Source organism: Phoca vitulina, unplaced genomic scaffold, assembly GCF_004348235.1.
Source record: "Phoca vitulina isolate PV1807 unplaced genomic scaffold, GSC_HSeal_1.0 scaffold9, whole genome shotgun sequence".
Taxonomy (NCBI): domain Eukaryota; kingdom Metazoa; phylum Chordata; class Mammalia; order Carnivora; family Phocidae; genus Phoca; species Phoca vitulina.
In genome coordinates this window covers 30008028-30029468 of record NW_022589712.1, presented here as the reverse complement: position 1 = coordinate 30029468, position 21441 = coordinate 30008028, and the positions used below count along the sequence as shown (strand labels likewise).

Genomic DNA, 21441 nt, shown 5'->3' with positions numbered 1-21441 from the left:
TCCCTACACTTTCTGGTAGGGCACTGTCTTTCATGCCACAAATGAGAAGACTGAGGCCCAGAAAGATTGCATAACTTGTCAGGTTCTCATAACTGGTTAAGTGGTGAGTCAGATATTGATCCCACTGTTTAAGATCAGTATTGATAACTGCCTCTGTCCTCTTTATTAATCTGTCTACATATATAGCTATCCACTGCTACCCCTGCTCCACTCCTTGTACATAAAAATTGTTTGAGGTTGCTCAGATATACACAAAAAACGACAAAACAAGAAGATAAACAGATTGAAGGGAATATAAATGTGAGAAAACCTGATGAAGCTAAGATACATGTGGTACACAGAGCTGAATGCGCCATCATCCCAGACTGGTGCTGGAAGGCGTGGTCTGACTTGTGTTCTATCAAATACTACAAGACAGGAAAACAAGCTTGCATTTTCTTTATTGGGACTCTTGGCATCTTCATTGTTTTAATCATATAATAATTTGAATCCTTATAAGGAATACTAGTTTTTCATTTTGCAGCTTCAAGGAATCTTTAAAGGTCATTATAATAGTAATATTAGTGTTTTCTGGTTTTCTCTTTGTGGGTTAGGTAAGCTGAATTCCTGTTACTTGTTTTTTAAGAAGCGGAAACCTAGGGATACCTGGGTGGCTCAGTCAGTTGAGCTTTGGACTCTTGGTTTTGGCTCAGGTCATGATCTCAGGATTGTGAGATCAAGCCCCACATGGGCTGTGCTGAACACAGAGTCTTTCTCTCTCTCTCTCTGCTCCTCCCCCGCTCTCAAATAAATAAATAAATAAAAGTAGAAACCTAGTCAAAGAGAATTTTTTAGCTGGATACGGGTCATACGCTTAGTAAAAACTAGGGCTCATTTTTGTTTGTTTATAGAAATGCTCATATCATAGTTTTGAAAGGTATATTCTGGAAGACTGTGATCTTGACAAAAATGGTGTTGTGCTTTTTACAGAGCTCCTTGAAGACAAAAGATTTTGTCTTACTCATTTTTTTCTCTGGTGTCTTCAGTGTATGGAAGATAATTTGATAAGTAAAGAATGAATGAATGACTAGTAAATGAGAAAAATCTGTTAACTAATATAATTAATATTTATCCTTCTTTAAACAAGTAAGCCAGGTACCTAAAATAGAGGAAAAATAGGTCATCTTTTTTTTTTTTTTTTTTTTTAGCCCTGGCAAGTTGTATGAGGTGGGTTATAGTAATGATTGGACATTGGGACCACGAAGTCCAGCCCTTGAACTTGGTATATTTGGAGAATTGCTATAACTGTGATACATCTGAAACATAGTGGTTGTTAAGGCAAGTAGCAGGAGATGAGTCTGGTAGGCTCCTGGCATGTGAAAGTTCCTTATTAATTGTAAGGAATACAAGTTAGGCCCAGATTTTGAAAGATTTTATATGATATGTTTGTTATCTTTTTGAAAATGACTTTTTTAATGGGCAACAGAAGGGACATGATTTGGTTTGAATAACATTTAAAAAATAAATAATGTAATTCCTTTCTTATATTTTAATTTTTAGGACTATTTGTGAAAAATAACAGAATATTTAATTACTTTATTTTGTTTTATTTCTCAGGATGTGATCTTCGTGGTGGGAAGCTAAGTTTTTAAACTACCCCAATGGATGCAGACAGTGATGTTGCATTGGACATTCTAATTACAAATGTAGTCTGTGTTTTTAGAACAAGATGCCATTTGAACTTAAGGAAGATTGCTTTGGAGGGAGCAAATGTAATTTATAAGCGTGATGTTGGAGTAAGTATCTTAATTTTGGTATGTGTGCTATGCAGACTAATTTTGTAGTGCTGTGAATCATATTCTAAAACATACTCTCTATACAGATAGTTTATGAGTACCTTACCACGTGCCAGTTGTACTGAGTACAACATTGAGCCTTGTAGAAGCGGCCCCTCCTCCTGTGAAGTGTCAGCTTTTGGATGTTCCCTGTCTCCAGGTCTTAGCAAAGAATTCACAGGCTACTAGAATTGTATTGTTCTCTCAATTTCTTTTAAATGAAGAAGGGGACATTTATATGTGGCGTATACTATTCAAATATAATTTTTTAGGGGCTTCTGGGTGGCACAGTCGGTTAAGTGTCAGACTCTTGGTTTTGGCTCAGGTCCTGGGCTCAGGTCGTGAGATCGAGCCCTGTGTCAGGCTGTGCTCTCAACGCGGAGACTACTTAAGTTCCTCTCTCCCTCTAGCCCTCCGTCCACTCTCTCACGTTCTCTTTTTTAAATAAATCTTCAAAAATATATAGTTACATGAATGATGTATGATACGAATGATGCCCTAATATATATGTTGTGACTTTTGTAGTATATTTTAATACCCCTCTTTATTTAGCCAAAATAGTTGGTATTCTTTAGTAACAAATTGCTGAAAATAATATGGCTCATATCCTAACCCAGACACTATAAATTTTAGTTTTTGTTAGACCTATAATATTTAAAATAAAAGCATTGATAACTTGCTTTTAACCTTAATGAGATTAACATTACAAATGACAATGTGTGTTCACTGGCTTTTATAAACCAAATGATATTGAAATATATATCTTATACATTTATCATGAAAATTATGAATGTATATGAAGGCTCTAGCTCTAAAAATTAGGTGCCAGTATATCTCAGTAAATTATCATTAGCTCTTAGTACTAGAAACTAAGTTAAGATGAATTAAATTCAATTAAAAATTGCAGTGACCCACAATTAAAGATTTTCAAGTTCATCAGTAATGCCATTGTCACCTAAATAAAGGAAAAAGATATCTGCTAAGACGGTTAGAGAGTAAAATGCCTAATACTGCTTTGGAACTTAGCATGCCATGTGACAGGGAAGTCATTTTTCATAGAAGGTTAATTGAAGAAGCTGAATTGATGGATAAGGTGGTGGTGAAAGACAATTAAATGCAGAATAAACTCAGTGTTTCTCAACCCCTTGTGTATGAAATTTTATAATATCTTTTGGTTCAAGTTTAATTTGGCTCTTTGTTAAATTTTATCCTTCCAGACTTAATAGCTTTCTAGTTTGATAATAGGACATATGACAGAGAAAGGGTGAAACTCCAAAAGTAACAGAAGTTTTAAGGAGAAATGTCCGATTCATTTATATGTTATTGTATTCAGTAAACATTTATCTCTTATACATAATGGGCATATAATATTTTCCATAAATGAAAAATTGCAATGAAAATTTAAATTCACATTGTTCTCTTGGACCTTAGTCCTTGACTGATTTATGCTCACTGTGTAGATAATTTCATTCAAACCCACAGCCTTAAATGCCTTTCATATCTAAGGAATCTAAAATTACATCTCCAGGTCCAACATTTGTCCTGCACTCAAGATTTATATATTGAACTTGAATATGTAGTAGGCATCTCAATTGTAAGATACAATATAATGAGTACCATGAAGCAGAATAAAGCAGGGTAGGAGGTGGGGAGCAATGCGGAGATGGGTGCTTTGGTGGAGTGGTCAGGGAAGGCCTCTCTCTCTGACATCTGGTGAGAGAATGAAAGTGAGAATATTGAGGGAAGAATATTCCAGATGAAATAGTAACAATTACTGCAAAACTCCTGAGGTTTTAATAAGTTTGGCATCTTTAAGGATCCATGCAAATTGCAAATTCCAGTTACGTGACTAGGGTGGAATGAGAGTTGAAAAGTTTGCATGCTTAGAGCACATTGATTTCAAGTATATAGTAAGACATTTATACAGACCTTGTATTTATAATTAATTAAATGTCCTTTTGAATTAATATGTTCTTTGTGTTCAGTATGGTACTTGATTTCAGAATGGATGATTTGGAGAACAGTTATTTATTTCAGTCTTGGGTAAGCGTCGAGTAGTAGTTACACTTTTATTAAAATGGCCACATCGGGGCGCCTGGGTGGCTCAGTCGTTAAGCGTCTGCCTTCGGCTCAGGTCATGATCCCAGGGTCCTGGGATCGAGCCCCGCATCGGGCTCCCTGCTCCGCGGGAAGCCTGCTTTTCCCTCTCCCACTCCCCCTGCTTGTGTTCCCTCTCTCGCTGTCTCTCTCTCTGTCAAATAAATAAATAAAATCTTTAAAAAATAAAAAAATAAAATGGCCACATGGAGCAGAATCATAAGTGAAAATTAACACTTAATATATAACCACGTTTTTGTTTTATTTTGTTCTTTTGCAGAAAGTATTAATGAAGCTTAGAAAACCTAGAATTACAGCTACAATTTGGTCCTCAGGAAAAATTATTTGCACTGGAGCAACAAGGTAAATTTTACTTGAATTTTTTACTTGAATTTTTAAATTTTTCCTTTGTGGAAAGGACATTTTCCTAGACTTAAAACAAAATCATGTGTACAGTTTGTCATGTTTGTCAGTATAAAATTCATTTCCTGTGTAACTGATCATCTTTTCTTTCCTTAAAACCATAGCGAAGAAGAAGCTAAATTTGGTGCCAGACGTTTAGCCCGCAGTCTGCAGAAACTAGGTTTTCAGGTAACATTTTCAAAAAACATCCAAACTACAAATATTATGGGATTTAATTTATAAAGTTAAACTTTTTAATTTGATAGACTAAAGAAATCACACAGAGGGGTGCCTGGGTGGCTCAGTCAGTTAAATGTCTGACTTCAGCTCAGGTCATGATCTCAGGGTCCTGGGATTGAGCCCTGCCTCGGGGCTCCCTGCTCAAGGGGGGCCTGCTTCTCCGTCTCCCTCTGCCACTCCCCCTGCTTGTGCATGGTCTCGCTCTCCCTCTCTCTCTCTCTCTCAAATAACTAAACAAAATCTTTAAGGGAAAAAAAGAAATCACACAGATACTCTTCTCATGATTGGCCTTTTTCTTATTGTCCTTCAGTACAAAAATTTAGTAGCGAACTCTTACTCATGTGAGTACTTGTAAAGGATCTTGGCATTTTCACTAACCCCTTGCTCACCGAGAGATTTGTTGCCTTACAAGTGAACTGTCTTTTCAACTCTTTTAGGCTGTTCACTTCTCACCAAAAAAATCTTGTTTTTGATCATCTCAAGAGTGGTATGTCGGGATGATGAGTAGAGAGTAGGGCCATATGTTTAAAAAGTTAAAGTGTATTTGTTTTTATTTATAGATAGCTATCACATAAATTATAAAGAAGAAAAAAGAACTAGAATGGAACTTCCACAGATCTATGCATTTAATGGCTAAGAGTAAACAGTGTTCCTACATATTACTGTTAGCGAGAACATTACTATTATAACAGGGAATTGTGATTATTTAAAATACGCCGAACTTATGTAATCTGTGCTTTAGCAATAACTACACTGTGTTGTAAGTTGAAAAGAATTCACATGACTAACTAATACCAACTATACACCAGTGTATAAGGACTGAGAAAAGGCTGCATTCTGTAAAATCAATCAGATGTATTAAAAATGACATAAATCCAAAACAAAATGCATGTTGTATAAAAAGGGACATTTGTAAGATTGGCTTGCTGTGTCAAATCCGTGGTTTGGTCCACAAAAAGTACACACTGGTTGGCGGGCTCTCACATGTAAAGTGACTGTCACTGGCAGGTTTTATCAAATATAATTTTATAGAGGCATAAATTTGAGTAAAATTAGTACATATTATGGATTTGTTACATCACTTGCAAATGATGAGTAAATGAAAGAAAGATAAAGATGAGCTGTGGTCCCCAAAGAGGTGGATCCAGGCTGTATGGAATTTGAATGAGCAGTGGTGGAAAGTTGAGTTTCTTTCTGACCTCTTCAGTCTTCCCTGAGGTGGAAGGTGCTAGAAAGGCATGGAAGTGCTGGTGGGTAGGGGGAGGGTTGGTGCTTGAGGAAAGTGGCAATATTGAGAGTCTTGACTGATGGTGGTGCCACTTTGGACAGTTTTGTGACTTTCATCATCTGCCTTGTGCAAGTAGTCAGCTGGAGAACAGTTAATCCAGAATTGTGGTTTTACTGGGAACATTTCAAAGCATAATAAGATACAGCCATTCAAGTTATTGGTAGGAGTGGCTGAAGTTACTTTTCAGCCTGCTTCTTGTCTTAGCATAACATTGGAGGTGTTGAGAAAAATCCCAGTTAAAAACACAATTTTTTCAGCTTACCCCCGCAAAAAAGAAAACTGATGAGCAGTTGTCTTTTTTTTTTTCTGATGAGTAATTTTTTTGTTTCAAAACAATTCATTGAGTTGTACTTCTTTCCTACAGGTAATATTTACAGATTTTAAGGTCGTTAACGTTTTGGCAGTGTGTAACATGCCATTTGAAATCCGTTTGCCAGAATTCACAAAGAACAATAGACCTCATGCCAGGTAGGTGTTTGAAGAATCAAGACAACTTACCAAATTTGTAATTACTTGTCAACCTGTAAATATTTATATTAATTGTGATTTTTTTTTTTTTTTTTTGGTATAGTTACGAACCTGAACTTCATCCTGCTGTGTGCTATCGGATAAAATCTCTAAGAGCTACATTACAGATTTTTTCAACAGGAAGTATCACAGTAACAGGTATTTTATGATATTGAAACCAAGCTTATGGTCAATTATGGTTTGAATGAGGTGCCTATATCGAACTGGAAATAATGTCTCATTTGTCCCTGTTAGTCACTTCTACTCCTCAAGGGGAAACAGTATCCTGACTTTTAACACTGTAGTTTAGTTTTCTCTACTTTTATATACTATTTTAAAATCTTATATATGCTATTTTGTATCTGTCTTCTTTCACTCATTATTTTCTTAGTGTGAGATTCATCCATATTATTCCATGTAGTTATAGATCAGTCATTCTTATTGCTGTATAGTATACTGTCCATAAGCATTTGGATAGTTTCCAGTTTGGACCTGTTAAGAATATTCTAGTATATATTTTCATAGTATGATATTTCTTTAATTTATGATGTCTTGCATTTAAAATATTCAAAGAGAAACCCATTTTATAAACTTCATGGAGAAGAGGTTTTATATAAGTAAAATAGGCAAGTATCATTGGTACCTCTCTGTCATGTCTTCTGTGTATTTTGTTCTGTATCTTTTGAGTCGTAAGTATTTAGAAGGGGTGGTTTCAAGCAACTAGGCATTGAGAACTTTAGCGCACAGGATGGCTTTAAAGGTAGTGTATTTATAAATGGTACAGAAATATCACTTGGGAGTCAGGCCCAACCTTCAGCTAAATTGAATTCAGGAGAATTTCTTTGGTGTTCTTGAATTTTTCTTTGTATTCCTTCAGTCCTTAGAGGAAAATACACATTATTGACACCTTTAGACTCTCAACAAGTAAACTTAGTTTTGACTCATCCTGTGGGTTTTCACATCTTCCTTGGAGACTTTTAAAGCCTACTGCCAGCGTCATGCCTGAATCTTAAAGTGGAGGGATGGGGAACAGTCCCATTTGTTCCCTTCTTTCAACTATCTCTTTCTACATTTTGGAGCCCAGACTTCTGAGAAGCCCCAAAGTCTATTGATCGATAGGTCCCTACTAAGTATAGAGTTTATGATGCATAGGTAAAATCTGTATTTACTGAGTTAATAGATAATTAAACAACATAATAACAAGCTGAGGATAATTGGGTTAATTAGTATGCATTATATATTTACATCTGGAACATCCTATGAAATGTTAACAATTCAGTGAACAGATACTGAGTGGTTCCCATAGGCAAAGCACTGTCCTGTGTGGGGGAGGGGAGGGTAATCAGGAAGGAGCAGACCCAGATAACATGTGGTCAGGACCTTCAGAGAGTTCACAGTGGGTACAATATGTACGTTTTCAGCATCTTTCAAAAGAATTAAGAATTTTGAATTTTGTTCAAAATAAGTTTTATGAAAATATTTTCATTGTCTCTTTTTATGTTTCTTTTTAGCTATTTAAATGGAGATTACACTTTTAAAAAGTTATTCCAAGCATTATATGGATTAATTCACATATACTGTCACCCCCTTCCCGCATGTGTGTTTCCCTATTTACTGAGTAAGCTGTGAGGATGAATGGCCAGATTAATATTAAACATGTGGCAGGTAGTGAGTACTCGTAAATCTGTGAGGGGTTTTTAGACCACTTAGTTAATAACCGCTCTCCGGTTTCCCAGTACTTTGGAAGCAGCTTTGTTTTACTTTACTGGGTTCCTCAGTACTCCTGTGAGCATCAGCGGTAGCCTAACCAAAAGCCAGGCTACAGTGACCAAAAGGATAGTGACCAAAATGTCTAGTCCCGTTTATCACTTCTTCCTTTAATCAGCATCCAACAGCGCTGTTAGACGTGATTTTTATATGTACTGTCTTCACGCTGCCCTAAACCAAGGTGAATAATAGCATTTTGTGTTTCACATTTCCTTGAATTGTTCAGAAAAGATTTTACTCTCTTGGTTTTATTATGACTGTATAATTATGTAAAGTGTAGATCTTTTTTTTAAACAATTAATCCGGTAGTCTAAACCATGTGAATGTTTTCAGTGCCGGGAAATGCACGTTCCTAGTGCTCGTCTCACGAGGCCTTTCTCCGTTGTGCTTGTTACAGGGCCCAACGTAAAGGCTGTTGCTACCGCTGTGGAACAGATTTACCCATTTGTGTTTGAAAGCAGGAAAGAAATTTTATAATTCGTCACGTAATTGGTTAGAATCCCTAACTGAGCACCTTTTAAAACCTGCTGCACATTGGACTCAAAACAAAAGGAAAACTGGACCAACAGTAATTGAGGAAATAGACTCTTTTATTCATTCACGGCTACAGTGTAAGCTCCAGGCCCTTTGGATTTTATTTCAAACCTTGCTGTAATATAAAAAGGAAGTTTACAAGACATGACATTGCTGCTTTTACAAAAGGACATTCTATTTATTTTCGCAGTAATTCTCATGTCCCCGTAAGCAGAGCTGTCACAGTGTGCACTACCTTAAATTGTTTCGTTATTGTCATTATTTCTTCCCAGTTTGAGCTAATGTGTTTTATTTGTGAATAGTCTTTTACATTTTTGTATGCTGAATATGGGCACCAAAGAACCTGTAAAAGTTATCTTTTTCAATTGAATGTGCACAAATAAAAGTTTGGAAAAGATCTCTCTTCATATCCATTCTGTAACTTTTATTCCCCATTTTCTATTTTAACAAAAATTGTATTCATAATTCTTTTTTCTTTTTAATCTATGCAAGCTTAGACTTTTGCTAAAGTGTGTTGGCTTCTTTTTGAAGTGTATTTTGTAAATATATATATGCCACATGTGTATAGTATCTTTTACTGCTCTGTTACCAAATATCAAATAGGAATTTTTTCTTGCAGATTAGAAGTAAAAGTATGTATATAAACTCTAGGGAGCGAACCGGAGTAGAACTTTATAGATTAAGCATAATGTTTTATGTTGATAATTTAATATGATAGAAAATGTTAAATATCTTTTACAAGTTACGAAAGTGTAGTTTTAAAAAGCGAAACCCCTCACCTACAAGATGGGTATGAGAAAGAAGCTGTGATGGGTTTGTACCTCATGTGCTTTTGTTACTCTGGTAAGACTCCCCTCTAGTTGTAGGAGAGTAGTAATCTTAGGTCGCTGCTGAAGGCTATACTCAGAGTCTTGTCAGAAGTTGATACATTGTGCTGTTTTAACAAGAAGTGCCCACAAGCTGCCTCTGTGCCACAGTATAATTATAATATAGTTCAACTTGAACTTGAAAGCCATTTTGCAAGATACGTCTTTCCCCTTGCTGTGTCTTATTTAATGGAGCTGAAGAGTGACTGTTCAGTATTAGGGATTGCTCCTCTTAAAGTTACAATCAATATGCATTTGTGAAACCTTGGCCCTTCCGGCTCACCCAGAGCCCTGGGGGTGGTACACGACCAGGCTGCACCGGTGCTCTCCCACTTGGGATTAGGAGTTTAGTAGAACCAACAGTGATTTCACTTAGAAATAAAGCTGAGTGGAGAGTCCAGTTAGCCTCTTAGTAGTAACTTAATAGAGACAATATTCCAACACGAAAACCTGAATTTTCAAAATGTTTTGAAAGTTTCATGAAAAATTGCAATGTCTTATCCTCCGTGTTCTAGTTCATTTTCCTTATCATATTATAAAGTCTTCCAAACCTAGCTTACATACTGCACTGAACAACATACATTATTTTATATTTATTTTTATCTTCTTTTCTCTCGATGCCTTCCCCTACTGTGCCTCTCACTCTTAAATCGGGGGGCAAAGGCTGGCTTTTATATTTTCTTTCTTGTGAAAGACTTAATTGTTATTTTCAAACTTCTCTTATTCTCTCTCTTTTTTTTTTTTCTTTTACATTGTGTTTATTTGCTTCATTTTAAGATCCAGCAGTATAGGGTAAACCTCATAAAATATAGAGGATACAATTCGGTGAAGAAGTCACAGGTTCTGGGAGACTATTTTTAAAAATTGAGATTTTCCACTTAGCTTTAATCAACAGTAATAAGGGACCTGTTTTGTAAATGTTCACCAAAAAAAAAAAAAAGAAATATAGAAAAGGTGGAAAACATGATTATATGGCCAAGGTGCAGATCCAGATGTTGTAGTATTTTCAGTATTCAAGTGACTTGAAAAGTAGGTAGATCAGTAGCTCATCAAAATGCTTTCTCAGAAAAGAGGAAGAAAGACAATCTAACCAGGTCAGGTTTCAGGGCTGCTGTGTGAGCATCACCTGGCAAAGTGTCATGGATAACCCACTAAACTTAATGAAGCTGGTAAGAATGAGCGTGTCTGATGTCTTCTGCTGGCTCTTCACAAGTGCTGTAAATTTTTTTATAAATAAAAACTGTGAATATATACATACAAATAATAAGTATTCCCCCTTTTTTTATTTTTGAAAATCAAAAAGCTCTGGTTAGGGGTGTATTGGGTAAAAATTGGTTTGAAGACAGAATTATTTAGTTACAGACTCAGGATAATAGAAAAATACAAGCGGGTTTAAGATACTGAAGTTGAAATCACTAGTGATAAACCTCCTAAGTTTATGAACAATTTCCTACCCATTTATGATGAATGGCTAAAACAAGAAATTGCTAATGTAGATAGACAGTGTTTGAACTTTGAAGGAAACATGTAACAATTTTGTTAAATATCTTACAATCTGTGATGTTTGACAAAGAAAAAAAATCGTATTGATTACCTGTCTTGATTTTTTAAAAATCAGCTCCACATATAATTCCACTGAGGATTCATAATAAATTTCTTAAACTGATCCTCTACAGAACACACTTTTCCTTCTCCTTCCAAAATAAAACAAAAAACATGCTCTAACTTGCATAGGAAATGTGCTGTGGTAGAAGATCTCAAGTCTCCCTTCCTTGTAACTTTCCCCTGCCAATCTTTATGTAATACATTTCAGAATCAGGACTTTCAGCCATTCTCCTGAGTCTCTGCTAATACAGTTTCACTATTACTTACATAGATTTATAGTCTTTCCATTTTGTTATAGGGGAATTCCTAGATCATATACCCTTACACCAAACTGGGACAGTTTGTTAGGGGCCAATAGGAAAATTCCAGTCTAAATAACAGAGGGTTTCGGCTCTTAGGATTCTCTTTTCTTTAGGCCAATCATAATGTTTTATTCTTTTTCAAGTTAGGTTGTTCATGCTCTTAAGTTTTTGTGTGTCTCCCATAGCTTATAATAGTAATTTCATGGGTCACTACTTAAGTAGATCGAGATTCTTTATTGCAGATTTTCTGTCATCATATCCAAATCTGTAAAATACCTCACCGAGTCCTAATATTCAACTGGAGAAATACAGAAGGGAGCAATTCATTGTTGTGTGGGAAAAACCCAAGTTTCTGGTACAGTTGGTGACCTCCATTTCATCCTAGAGAAGAACATGGTGAGGGAATTGTCCTGATGCCTGAATGTCACTCACTACATCTGCAGTCATCTGAAAGCATCAGTGCTAGCCCGCATGCCATAACCTGAGGTAGTGACAGTCCTGAGGAGTGCAAAGAATTGCGGGAAGCTATGGATCGCTATTAAGTCATCATGAAAGCCTTCCAAGGAGAGAGTTTTATAAGCTTGACTTAATAACTCACACCTAATTGATTAGAGATTTGGATTAATAACCTAATGGCCTGACTCCTTTTCTAAGGTTTTACTAACAGGTACTACTAAATAAAAATGGTCCCAGCATTTTGAAATTGTCCTTTCTAGTCGTATTTTTTTAAATGGATGGAAAAATGTTTACTTTTCTCAACTATTGCAGAATTGTTTCTTTTAATATTTTATACATAAAATTCATAAAAGGGCATTACACTGTAGTTCATAATTCATAAAAGCAGCTGCATAATCTTTGTACCTGTTGAACTACAGTTAGGAATTATCACTGGAATCCTAGCCAGGATCCTCTCCTAATCTAGAACAGAGGTGCAATTACCCACGTTGTGTCCTGGTTCTTTTTTACAGAAGGCCCAGTGCAAGTACTGTTGTAGTGGGCAAAAAACCATAAGCTCATGTTCAGGCCACTTCAGTGTCTGAATCATAAAGCTGCAACCGGCCTCTGTACATACATACCTTAAGGCAAAAGTTGATCGCATTACTAGTTCATAGTTTTTCAAAGGTTGCTCTGTGAAAAAGGTGCAAAGTACTGAACCAGCCAGTATGTGTTTCACCTGGTATCCTACGCAGAGTAAGAAAGGGATCATGGGATCTTGTACCTCATTTACCTTTCGAGAGGTGGAGGTTAAAGGTGGTCTTTATAATTTCAGGGTGTCTCTAAAACTAGCTCAGCAACACTAAGGAGAAAACATGGGAGTGGCCAATATGTGTTGGTACAAAGACACCCTTCGAATTGTTCTTCTACTTTATCAACATTTCTAAGGTTTGAGGCCATTAGGTCTCTGGAGAAAGCTGCCTTGGTTGACCCCTACCACACAGCTTTTTACACTCCAAGAGCTGCTCTTGGGGTTTTCTTTTTTGAAGCGGTTTTGGCACTAATTCCTCTTGATGATGACTCATAAAACAAATGTTGTTTTTCACATAGTTCCTGAAAGAGAAAGAGGCACTAATGAAAATGTCACTGTTAGTTTATAGTACTTGGAAAAAAAAAAAAAAAAGGTACAGGCTATTATTTTTTTAAATCACCCTGGGGCTTTAATGTTTTAACTAAGCCAAAAAGACATTTTTATTGCAAAGCCTTGATGTATCATGAAATTCAGTGTACCACCAAACTTTGGTCATTCTCACTCAAAGGGTAAGGTGGGGAGGGTGACTTCCCAGAAAAATCAAGGCATTCCTACCTGCAGAGTCCAAGGATAGAACTAATGGAGATAATGTCTCAGATCCTATTTTATTTTTCTCCTCTTCTCAAACTCTACCAATATGCCTATATTTATGTCTGTGTAGTCTGCCTTCTGCATTATCCGCTTGCTCCTGCATTAATAAATTCTATGGATTATTTCCATCAGCATAAAAATATGCCCTAGGATTTTATGTTTTTTAAAAACAAAGTAAGGCCACCTTTGAACCTCTTTCAAAGATCTTTTCCTGTCATTTAATCAGTTACTTGAGTATAGACTTATGCTTTCAAGGACCTTACCTTTTAATAAAGGAGACAAGTATATAAGCATATAATTTCAATTATTAAAAGTGCTAATGAGAAAAATGGAGAGGAAAGAAGAATGAAAACAGTCGGGTGGGAGGTGGCTATCATACTGCTGGCACCACTCTAAAGAGGTGACATTTGATCAGAAACTGATAAGGAGGAAACCCTGTGAAGAACTGGAAGCACTGTTTCCAGAAAAGTCAGATCATGGCTAACACATGAACGACGAGATGAGCTTAGATTTGTGTAATTTGAACCACAGGATTTTGAGTTGAGGAATGACATCTTTAAAAGATCAACTGCTGTATCGAGGATAGACTGGAGGGTGCAGGGGCTGGAAGACCAGTGTAGAGGTTAGTCTAGTCCAAGGAAAAGATGGTGGTTGGGACTGAGCATGGCACTAGTTGAAAGGGTCAGGTTCATGGTGTGTTTTGTTAACAGATTTAACAAGATTTAGTACAGATGTGAGGTGTAGGGATTATCATGGATGAATCCTAAGCGTCTGGCCTGAGGAGCCCCTCCCCACAACCCCCAGGCAGAAGGTTTGCGGAGGAATGTGTGTGCATTTGGGTGAGTGGGACTGAGAATTAAGAGTTCTGTGTAGGTCATGTTAAGCTAGAGATGCCTATTAGACATTCCAACCAAAGATGTTAAGTAAGCAGATTTGGAAATTTGAAAGGTAAAAGGGCCAAACCCTGGAGCTATACATTTGGGAGTCCTCATTTTATGGCTTATAATGCCTTTGGGATAGATCTTAAGAAGTGAATATAGATACAGATCTAAGGATTGAGTCCTGGGCACTACTGTATTTAAAGGTGTAGAGGAGGGGAAGGAAGAAGCAAAGGAGACCAAGGAGTGACTAATGAGATAGGAGGAAAAGCAGGGAAGTGTGATATTCCAGAAGACAAGTGAAAATAAGTGTTTCCTAATGATCATCTCAAAATGAATATATCTAAAACATCTCTCCATCCCTGAAACCTAGTTCTCTTTCTGGCTGCCCTATCTTACCATCCATGCAATTTCTCAGGCTAAAAATTTAAGTGTCATCCTAACTACTTCATTGCCTTACTCATATATCCAATTCATTCATTCATTGAATAACTTTATCTGAGATCAATAAGCCAGTGAGGCTGATAGAGAAGTGGTCTAAGAACTAAACCTTAGGGCACAAAAACTTTAAAATAGTGGGAAGATAAGATGGAACCAGCAGAGGATGCTGAAGGAGTGACTGACAGGAGACAACCAGGAGGCGGGTCCCCGAAGGCAGAGAAACAAGTATTTCAGGAAGGAGGTCATGCTCACCTCAGTCCAATTCTGGGGATGATTACCACGCTAGCCATTAAGATGAGGAATGAGACTGACCACTGGGTTTAGCAATGTAGAGGTCACTGGGATGTTAGAGCAATTTCACTAGGGTTATAGCCATAAAAGTCTCATTGGAGCAGGTTCATGAGAGAATGGAGAAAGAGGAATTGATGACAATGAATATTCCAGAACTTTGCTATAAATGGTAGCAGAGAAACAGCACAAGCTAAAGGGGAAAATGGAATCAAGACCATTTCCTTTTTTTTTAAGATGGGGGGCAGGGGGGAGAATCACACGATTTCCATGCTGGTGAGAAGTCGAGATCCAGTAGAGAGGTAAAATGTGCATGATGCCAGGCTGAGCAGAGAAAACTGTTGGAGAATGTCCTGGAAAAGGGATGGGGAAGAGCATGAAGTGGTTGGCCTCACATAGGAATGATGTAACTAACAGAACCCAGAAGGATGACGGTGTATTTAGATACAAACACTAATGTGTGGGTTGGTGTGTAAGGTTATGGAAGTTCCCTTCTGATTGTGTCTACTTCCTCGGTGAAGTCAGAGACAAGGTCATCAGTGGGAGTGAACAGGGCTAAGGAGGTGGGGAGGTTTCCAGAGAGAGAAGGTGGAATGGAGCAGTCGTCTAGGAGATAAGCAGTTAATAGGCCTGGGACATATGTGACTGCCAGGCAGCACTGAAGGCCACTTGAGGTCAACGATCATGATTTTTTTTTATTTATTTATTTGAGATGAGAGAGAGAGCACGCGTGCACAAGCAGGGGGGGAGGAGCAGAGGAAGAGGGAGAAGCAGACTCCCTGCTGAGCAGGGAGCCCACTCCATCCCAGGACCCTGGGATCATGACCTGAGCTGAAGGCAGATGCTTAACCGACTGAGCCAGCCAGGCGACCCCAAGGATCACGATTTAAAGTGAGAAAAACCCAACACTGCGCTTAGGTGCCTTCTCAGCCATGTTCAGCTGTGTGACTGCAGAGGCTCACTTGGGACACCTCAAAATGTAAATCAGCTCACGTCACTCCCTGCTAAAACATTTTAGTAGCTTCCCATTGCACTTAGAATGAAATCCAAGGGGCACCTGGTGGCTCAGTCGGTTAAGGTTAAGCATCTACTTTCCGCTCAGGTCATGATCCAGGCTGCCTGCTCAGGAGGTTGTCTGCTCCTCCCTCTGCCCTCCCTTTGCTACACCCCCCCACACACACCCTGCTAGTGCTCTCTCTCTCAAATAAGTAAAAATCTTAAAAAAAAAAAAAAAATGAAATCCAAACTTGCTGGCCTGCAGGGCTCTGCACGCTAGTCTCTACCAACTTTCTAACTAAATCTCACAGATTTCAGCCTCCTGGCCTTGCTGTTCCTGGAACAGGTCAGGTGTGTTTCGGATTAGCCTTTGTGCTAGCTGTTCTCTCTGCTCCACTTCTCCTTTGCCCTGTCTTTGTTGGCTCCTTATTGTCACCCAGATTTTATCCTAAGTGTTACCTCTCAGAATAACCTTCTCAGATCACCCGATCAGAAGTAGCCTCGTAATCACTCCCTATCTTATCGGCATGTCTTAATTCCCGGGGCATTTTTGCTCGCTGAGTGATGTGGCTATAGCACCTTGAACAGTGGGTGCCTGGCACATACTCCTAGATGCTCAGTAAATATTTCTCGAACAAGTGAGTTTGGATGAAGGAAGGAAGGAATGACCACGTACAATAAATTACTAGAAGTAAAAACTAACCTAAGTCTCAGAACTAAAATATTTCCAAAAATAAGAAAAAGCATAAAAGTCACAGCTGAAATAGCAAATATGGCCAACACCCCATTTTGAGTTTGTCACTGGCAGGGCAGAAGTTCAAAATAAAATCCTTTCAAATTACATTATTGCTGAAATCTTCTCTGACCTCTCAGCTGAGTCACTGTTTATTTTATAAGAAACTTAACAACCTTGGAAGAAGGTTGTTTTCTCGGGCTTGCAGAAATGGAAGTAAAAGAACCGAACGCCAAACATGAGAAAGGAAAATGTTAAGCTACATGTAGTATCACCTTAGAAGTTAATTTCACATTAGAAGTCGTTTCCTTTCTTCCTCCTTAGAAAGTCATTGGGATATGCAAGTCAGGACTCTCTCTTCCCCTGGTGACAAAATTGGACTCACTCTTTTCATTAACTCCTAAATTTGTGAAGACTCCCTTAACACAGTCTCTGAGCTCACTTCAGCTTCTGTGTCCCAGCAAGCTCCCTTGGGCTTTCCGCAGGCCCCGCATGTACTTAGCTAGTTGGATACCTTCTCAATACCATTACGTATTTTATCTTCCTTTTTATTTTTGTCTCTGACATTTCCCTCCAGGGAACCTTGTTTAACATACCTACTCCATACATACTTTAGCCAGCTAACACGATTCAGGCTACTTACATTTCCACTTTAAAAGCCTTTGGGGGCACCAGGGTGGCTCAGTCGGTTAAGCGTCTGCCTTCGGCTCAGGTCATGGTCCCAGGGTCCTGGGATAGAGCCCTGCTTCGGGCTCCCTGCTCCGCGGGAAGCCTGCTTCTCCCTCTCCCACCCCCTCTGCTTGTGTTCCCTATCTTGCTGTGTCTCTGTCTTGTCAAATAAATAAATAAAATCTTTTAAAAAAATAAAAAATAAATAAAAGCCTTTGCTGGGCGTCTGGGTGGCTCAGTTGTTAAGTGTCTGCCTTCAGCTCAGGTCATGATCCCAGGGTCCTGGGATGGAGCCCCTCATCACCCGGCTCTGCGGGGAGCCTGCTTCTCCTCCTTCACCCTCTGCCACCTCCCCCTGCTTGTGCTCACTCGCTCTCTCTCAAATAAATAAATAAAATCTAAAATATATATATATATATATATATTTATATCCTATAGTACTACAGAAATAGGAGTCAGTCAGTTTTCCAAAAACAACTGTTTCCTCTCTGCCTCACAACACACACCTTAGTAGGTACCTTCACTGCTGTTGGGAGTTTCACCTGCAGGATTATTCTGCGCCCTCATCTTTTATAATTCTCTGCATCAGACCTCGTATCTGCTCTTGTTCTTCAACACCCAGCACCCGTCTAGGGTTGCCAGTATTTGGGCTTTTGGATTTCCCTTCCTTTGCAGTTTATGACTAGAGGTTTGGATTTAAATTTGAATAACTGCATGACTCAAAAGTAACAGAAATGTGTTTCTTTCAAAAACATTTCATAATTCAAAGTTACTAATTTAGACAGATTCTTTCCCCACCCCATTTCTGAATGAGTAAGTTTTGTTGCGTTTTAGATAGCCAAATCATAGGTTGCTAGGGAAGGTCTTATTCCGGGGCTCTACTAGATAGAATGATTGGCTTTTCTTAAGTTTTGTCCTCAAATTTTTACTTGGTTTGCAGTTTGATACATTCCGACAGCCCCATAGGAAAAATAGATCTAAAAGTTTCTTAACCTTAATTCCGAAACATTCATTCCAGTTTCAAGTTAGACTTTTTGAAAAAGAACGTGATCGGGGTGATAATAGAGTAGGTCGTTCTTTCCGTTCAGCTCACTCATAATTGCTTTCTCCCTGCCTCAACTTTGTAGTTAGTGTTGTTCACAAGAATTTTAACAACCCTTTATTTTTAAAGGAATTTCACTCCCCCAGCTAATAAACAGGTAGTTAAAAAGTGCATGTGCACAAGGAGGACCTACCATAAGACTAATGACACTGCAGCCCGGGGCCCCTCACTTCACAGCCTCTTCCAAGACCCACGTAGTCACATCTAATTTTGTATTCATAATTTGCATTTTTTTTTCTTAAACAGGGCCCTCAAAAGCTTAGGCTCCACAAAACGTGGATCTGCCCCGGCTTACATAGGCACTCACAGATGTGCTGAGGACCAGCTTCCAACGTACACTGGTCTTTTCTCCCTTCCACTCACATGTCCCATAGGCACCTCACAGTCAGTATGCACGACCTGAACTCAGTGTGGCCCCTGAACCCCCACCAGACTCCAGCCTCCCAAACCTGCTCTTTCTCCTCCTCATCTTACTTCGGTGGTTGTCCCCATTGTATATGGGGTTAGTTCTCTAGGCTCGAGAAAGATCCCAATTTTCTCTTTCTCCTCAACCGTCTTTTCCAATCCAGCTCCGAGTCTTTTCATTCCATCTCTGCACGCCATTCAGCTCCATAGTTTTCCATCCAATTTCTTCAGCAAACTCCCTTTGGTCTCCCTCATTCAGCAGCCCCCCTTCCAATCTCTATATTTTGCCAGAGTCCTCCTTTAAAAATTGGGTAACTTTTCCCCCCTGCCCTATTGTTTTAAATGTACCCCACTGCCTTCAGCATAAAATCCAAATTCTTTATGAAGACGGACGAGACCCTTCCTGACTGCTCTCTACCCTGCACTCTGGACTCATCTCTCAATCCCCAACCCAGAACCCATCCTCTTCAGACCCCACCAGTGAGTATACTGGCCTCTGCGTGTGATTATCCTCTGACTCCCACATACTCCTCTTTGCCCAGATCATTCCTTGAGGATTCTGCTTTGGTATTATCTCTTTCAGGATTATTTTATAAATGACATCCTCCAATATATGTGATTTTCCTTTGTGCTTGCCAACAACGATAAATATTTGCAGTGGTCTGTTTTCTTGCCTGCCTCCTGAAGGAAAGAGGCTAGGGACTCCTTGTCGCCTATATCCTCAGTTCTTTTTTTTTTTTTTTTAAAGATTTTATTTATTTATTTGACAGAGAGAGACACAGCGAGAGAGGGAACACAAGCTGGGGGAGTAAGAGAGGGAGAAGCAGGCTTCCCGCCGAGCAGGGAGCCCAATGTGGGGCTCGATCCCAGGACCCTGGGATCATGACCTGAGCCGAAGGCAGCCACTTAACCGACTGAGCCACCCAGATGCCCCAATATATCCTCAGTTCTTTCCTAATACAGTGCCTGGTGCCTAATAGATGGTCAAAAAAGAGTTGAATAGATAACATCTGAAGTGGTGGGGAAGGGAGTGGTGTGGAAAAGCCAGAATGTCTCACTTACCTGCCCACATATCTCTTCCTCCTCCCCTTGCAAAGGCTGTATTAGACTGTAGATTAAATCACATCCTATGACCCACGGATCAAAGTGTGTTGTGCTTTACACCATTATCCATGATCTAATCCCCCCCACACACAATGAATTCAGCATTGGCCTCATTCACAAGTTATCAAATTGAGCACTGAATACTTTTTGATCATCTGCTAGGAATCAATATTAAGCTAGACACTGTATAGCTTAATATTAATTAATATTAATATTAATATTGTTCCATAGGAAGGATAATGGGCAGAGACCATTCCTGGAAACCAAAATGTTGTAACTTAGTTAAGGAGGTGAAACCAGTAGAGTCTCAGCTAAGGCAGTAAAGAAGAAAATGGGACTAGAAAATATTAAAAATCCAGGAGAAAGAAATGCTCTCCAGGGCTAAGTTTATGCAGGACTTCACAGATGAGGATTTGCATTGTCTTTTAAGGTATAAGGATGTTGGGCTAAATCTTCAATGGTAATTAGAATGTAGGAATACAAGGAAAGATAAAGGGATAAGTGCCAGTGAGTTAGGAGGGATTCCAGGAAAGAAAATTGTTTCATGGGAGCTAAAAGAGAATTTTAAGAAAGAGTAGGGGTGGTAGATTAAATGTGACTAAAAAAAAAAAAAAAAAATTTGTGTCCTTCATCCCATCAAGAGAGTAAGTCCATTTCTACACCCCTTGGTGCTGGGCTGACCTCGGGACTTGTAGGGTATCGGAAAGTAATGGATGTACTGCAGTGTGACTTCTAGAACATACACTTCACAGGGCCTTATAGCTCCTGCTTCCACAGCCTTGGAATGTTGCCTAGAGTCTGCCATGTGAGGAAGCCATGTTAGCCTGCTGGAGGCCGAGACCCCGTGGAGAACAACAGAAGTGCCCCACCGAGTCAGCACCCACTCTCATCCACGCGGGTGAGGCTCTCTTACACCGTCCAGACTGACTGACCCTCCTGCTGATTTAGACCCATGAGGGCGCCCAGGCGGAATGAGCAGGAGCACCACCCAGGCAAACCAAAGCATCCTGGGAAATGGGAAGTCGTGTATTTTAAACCACGACATGTGGGGATGGCGTGTCACACGTAAACAGGCAGCTGATGGGAAACACGCATAGTAGGGCAGAATGAGAAATGAAGACTGGACAGCAGATTTGGAAGTCTTTAGTGTCCTGGCATCTTAGTCCTGGAAAAGGCCCTGATCTGAATCAAGTCTCCAGATGAATGCATGGAGTTACCAAGGTCTGAGGCTCTTAGTTATTTGAATCATGTATCAGTAATTAATAGTCTTGTTCAGATTCTGTGCTTTCCGAGAAACCAAGTCAGTTGGCTTTAACTTGCATAGAGCCAGGCAATGTGCTGATCAGGCCAAGGGTCCAGTCACCTTCCTGACAATTATGCTTCCTCATAAATGAATGACTTTCATTTTCATTGTATTTTTAAAAAACAGGGCCTTATCTATATTAAAAATTAACCCTACAACTTGATATTTAACTCACAGTTTGAATTAAGAGAAAAGTCTTTCTGCTTGCTAAAGTGAAATATTTAAAAAATGCAAACCACTTCTAAGTGTATAAAATACAAAGT

General features: G+C 38.9%; 2 protein-coding genes across 2 annotated transcripts in view; one reads left to right on the top strand and one right to left on the bottom strand.

Moving 5' to 3' along the window:
* The window catches only part of TBPL1 (TATA-box binding protein like 1), a 33643-nt gene extending 24597 nt beyond the window's left edge, over positions 1–9046 (top strand). The window contains exons 2-7 of the mRNA XM_032407845.1: positions 1597–1775; positions 4192–4274; positions 4439–4502; positions 6206–6309; positions 6413–6507; positions 8513–9046. Of these exons, the coding sequence (XP_032263736.1) occupies positions 1641–1775; positions 4192–4274; positions 4439–4502; positions 6206–6309; positions 6413–6507; positions 8513–8592 (561 nt within the window). The 5' untranslated portion in view covers positions 1597–1640 and the 3' untranslated portion in view covers positions 8593–9046. The remainder of the gene's footprint in view (positions 1–1596; positions 1776–4191; positions 4275–4438; positions 4503–6205; positions 6310–6412; positions 6508–8512) is intronic.
* A 100-nt stretch (positions 9047–9146) lies between these two features.
* The window catches only part of SLC2A12 (solute carrier family 2 member 12), a 55766-nt gene continuing 43471 nt past the window's right edge, over positions 9147–21441 (bottom strand). The window contains exon 5 of the mRNA XM_032407844.1: positions 9147–12970. Coding sequence (XP_032263735.1) covers positions 12817–12970 — 154 coding nt within the window. The 3' untranslated portion in view covers positions 9147–12816. The remainder of the gene's footprint in view (positions 12971–21441) is intronic.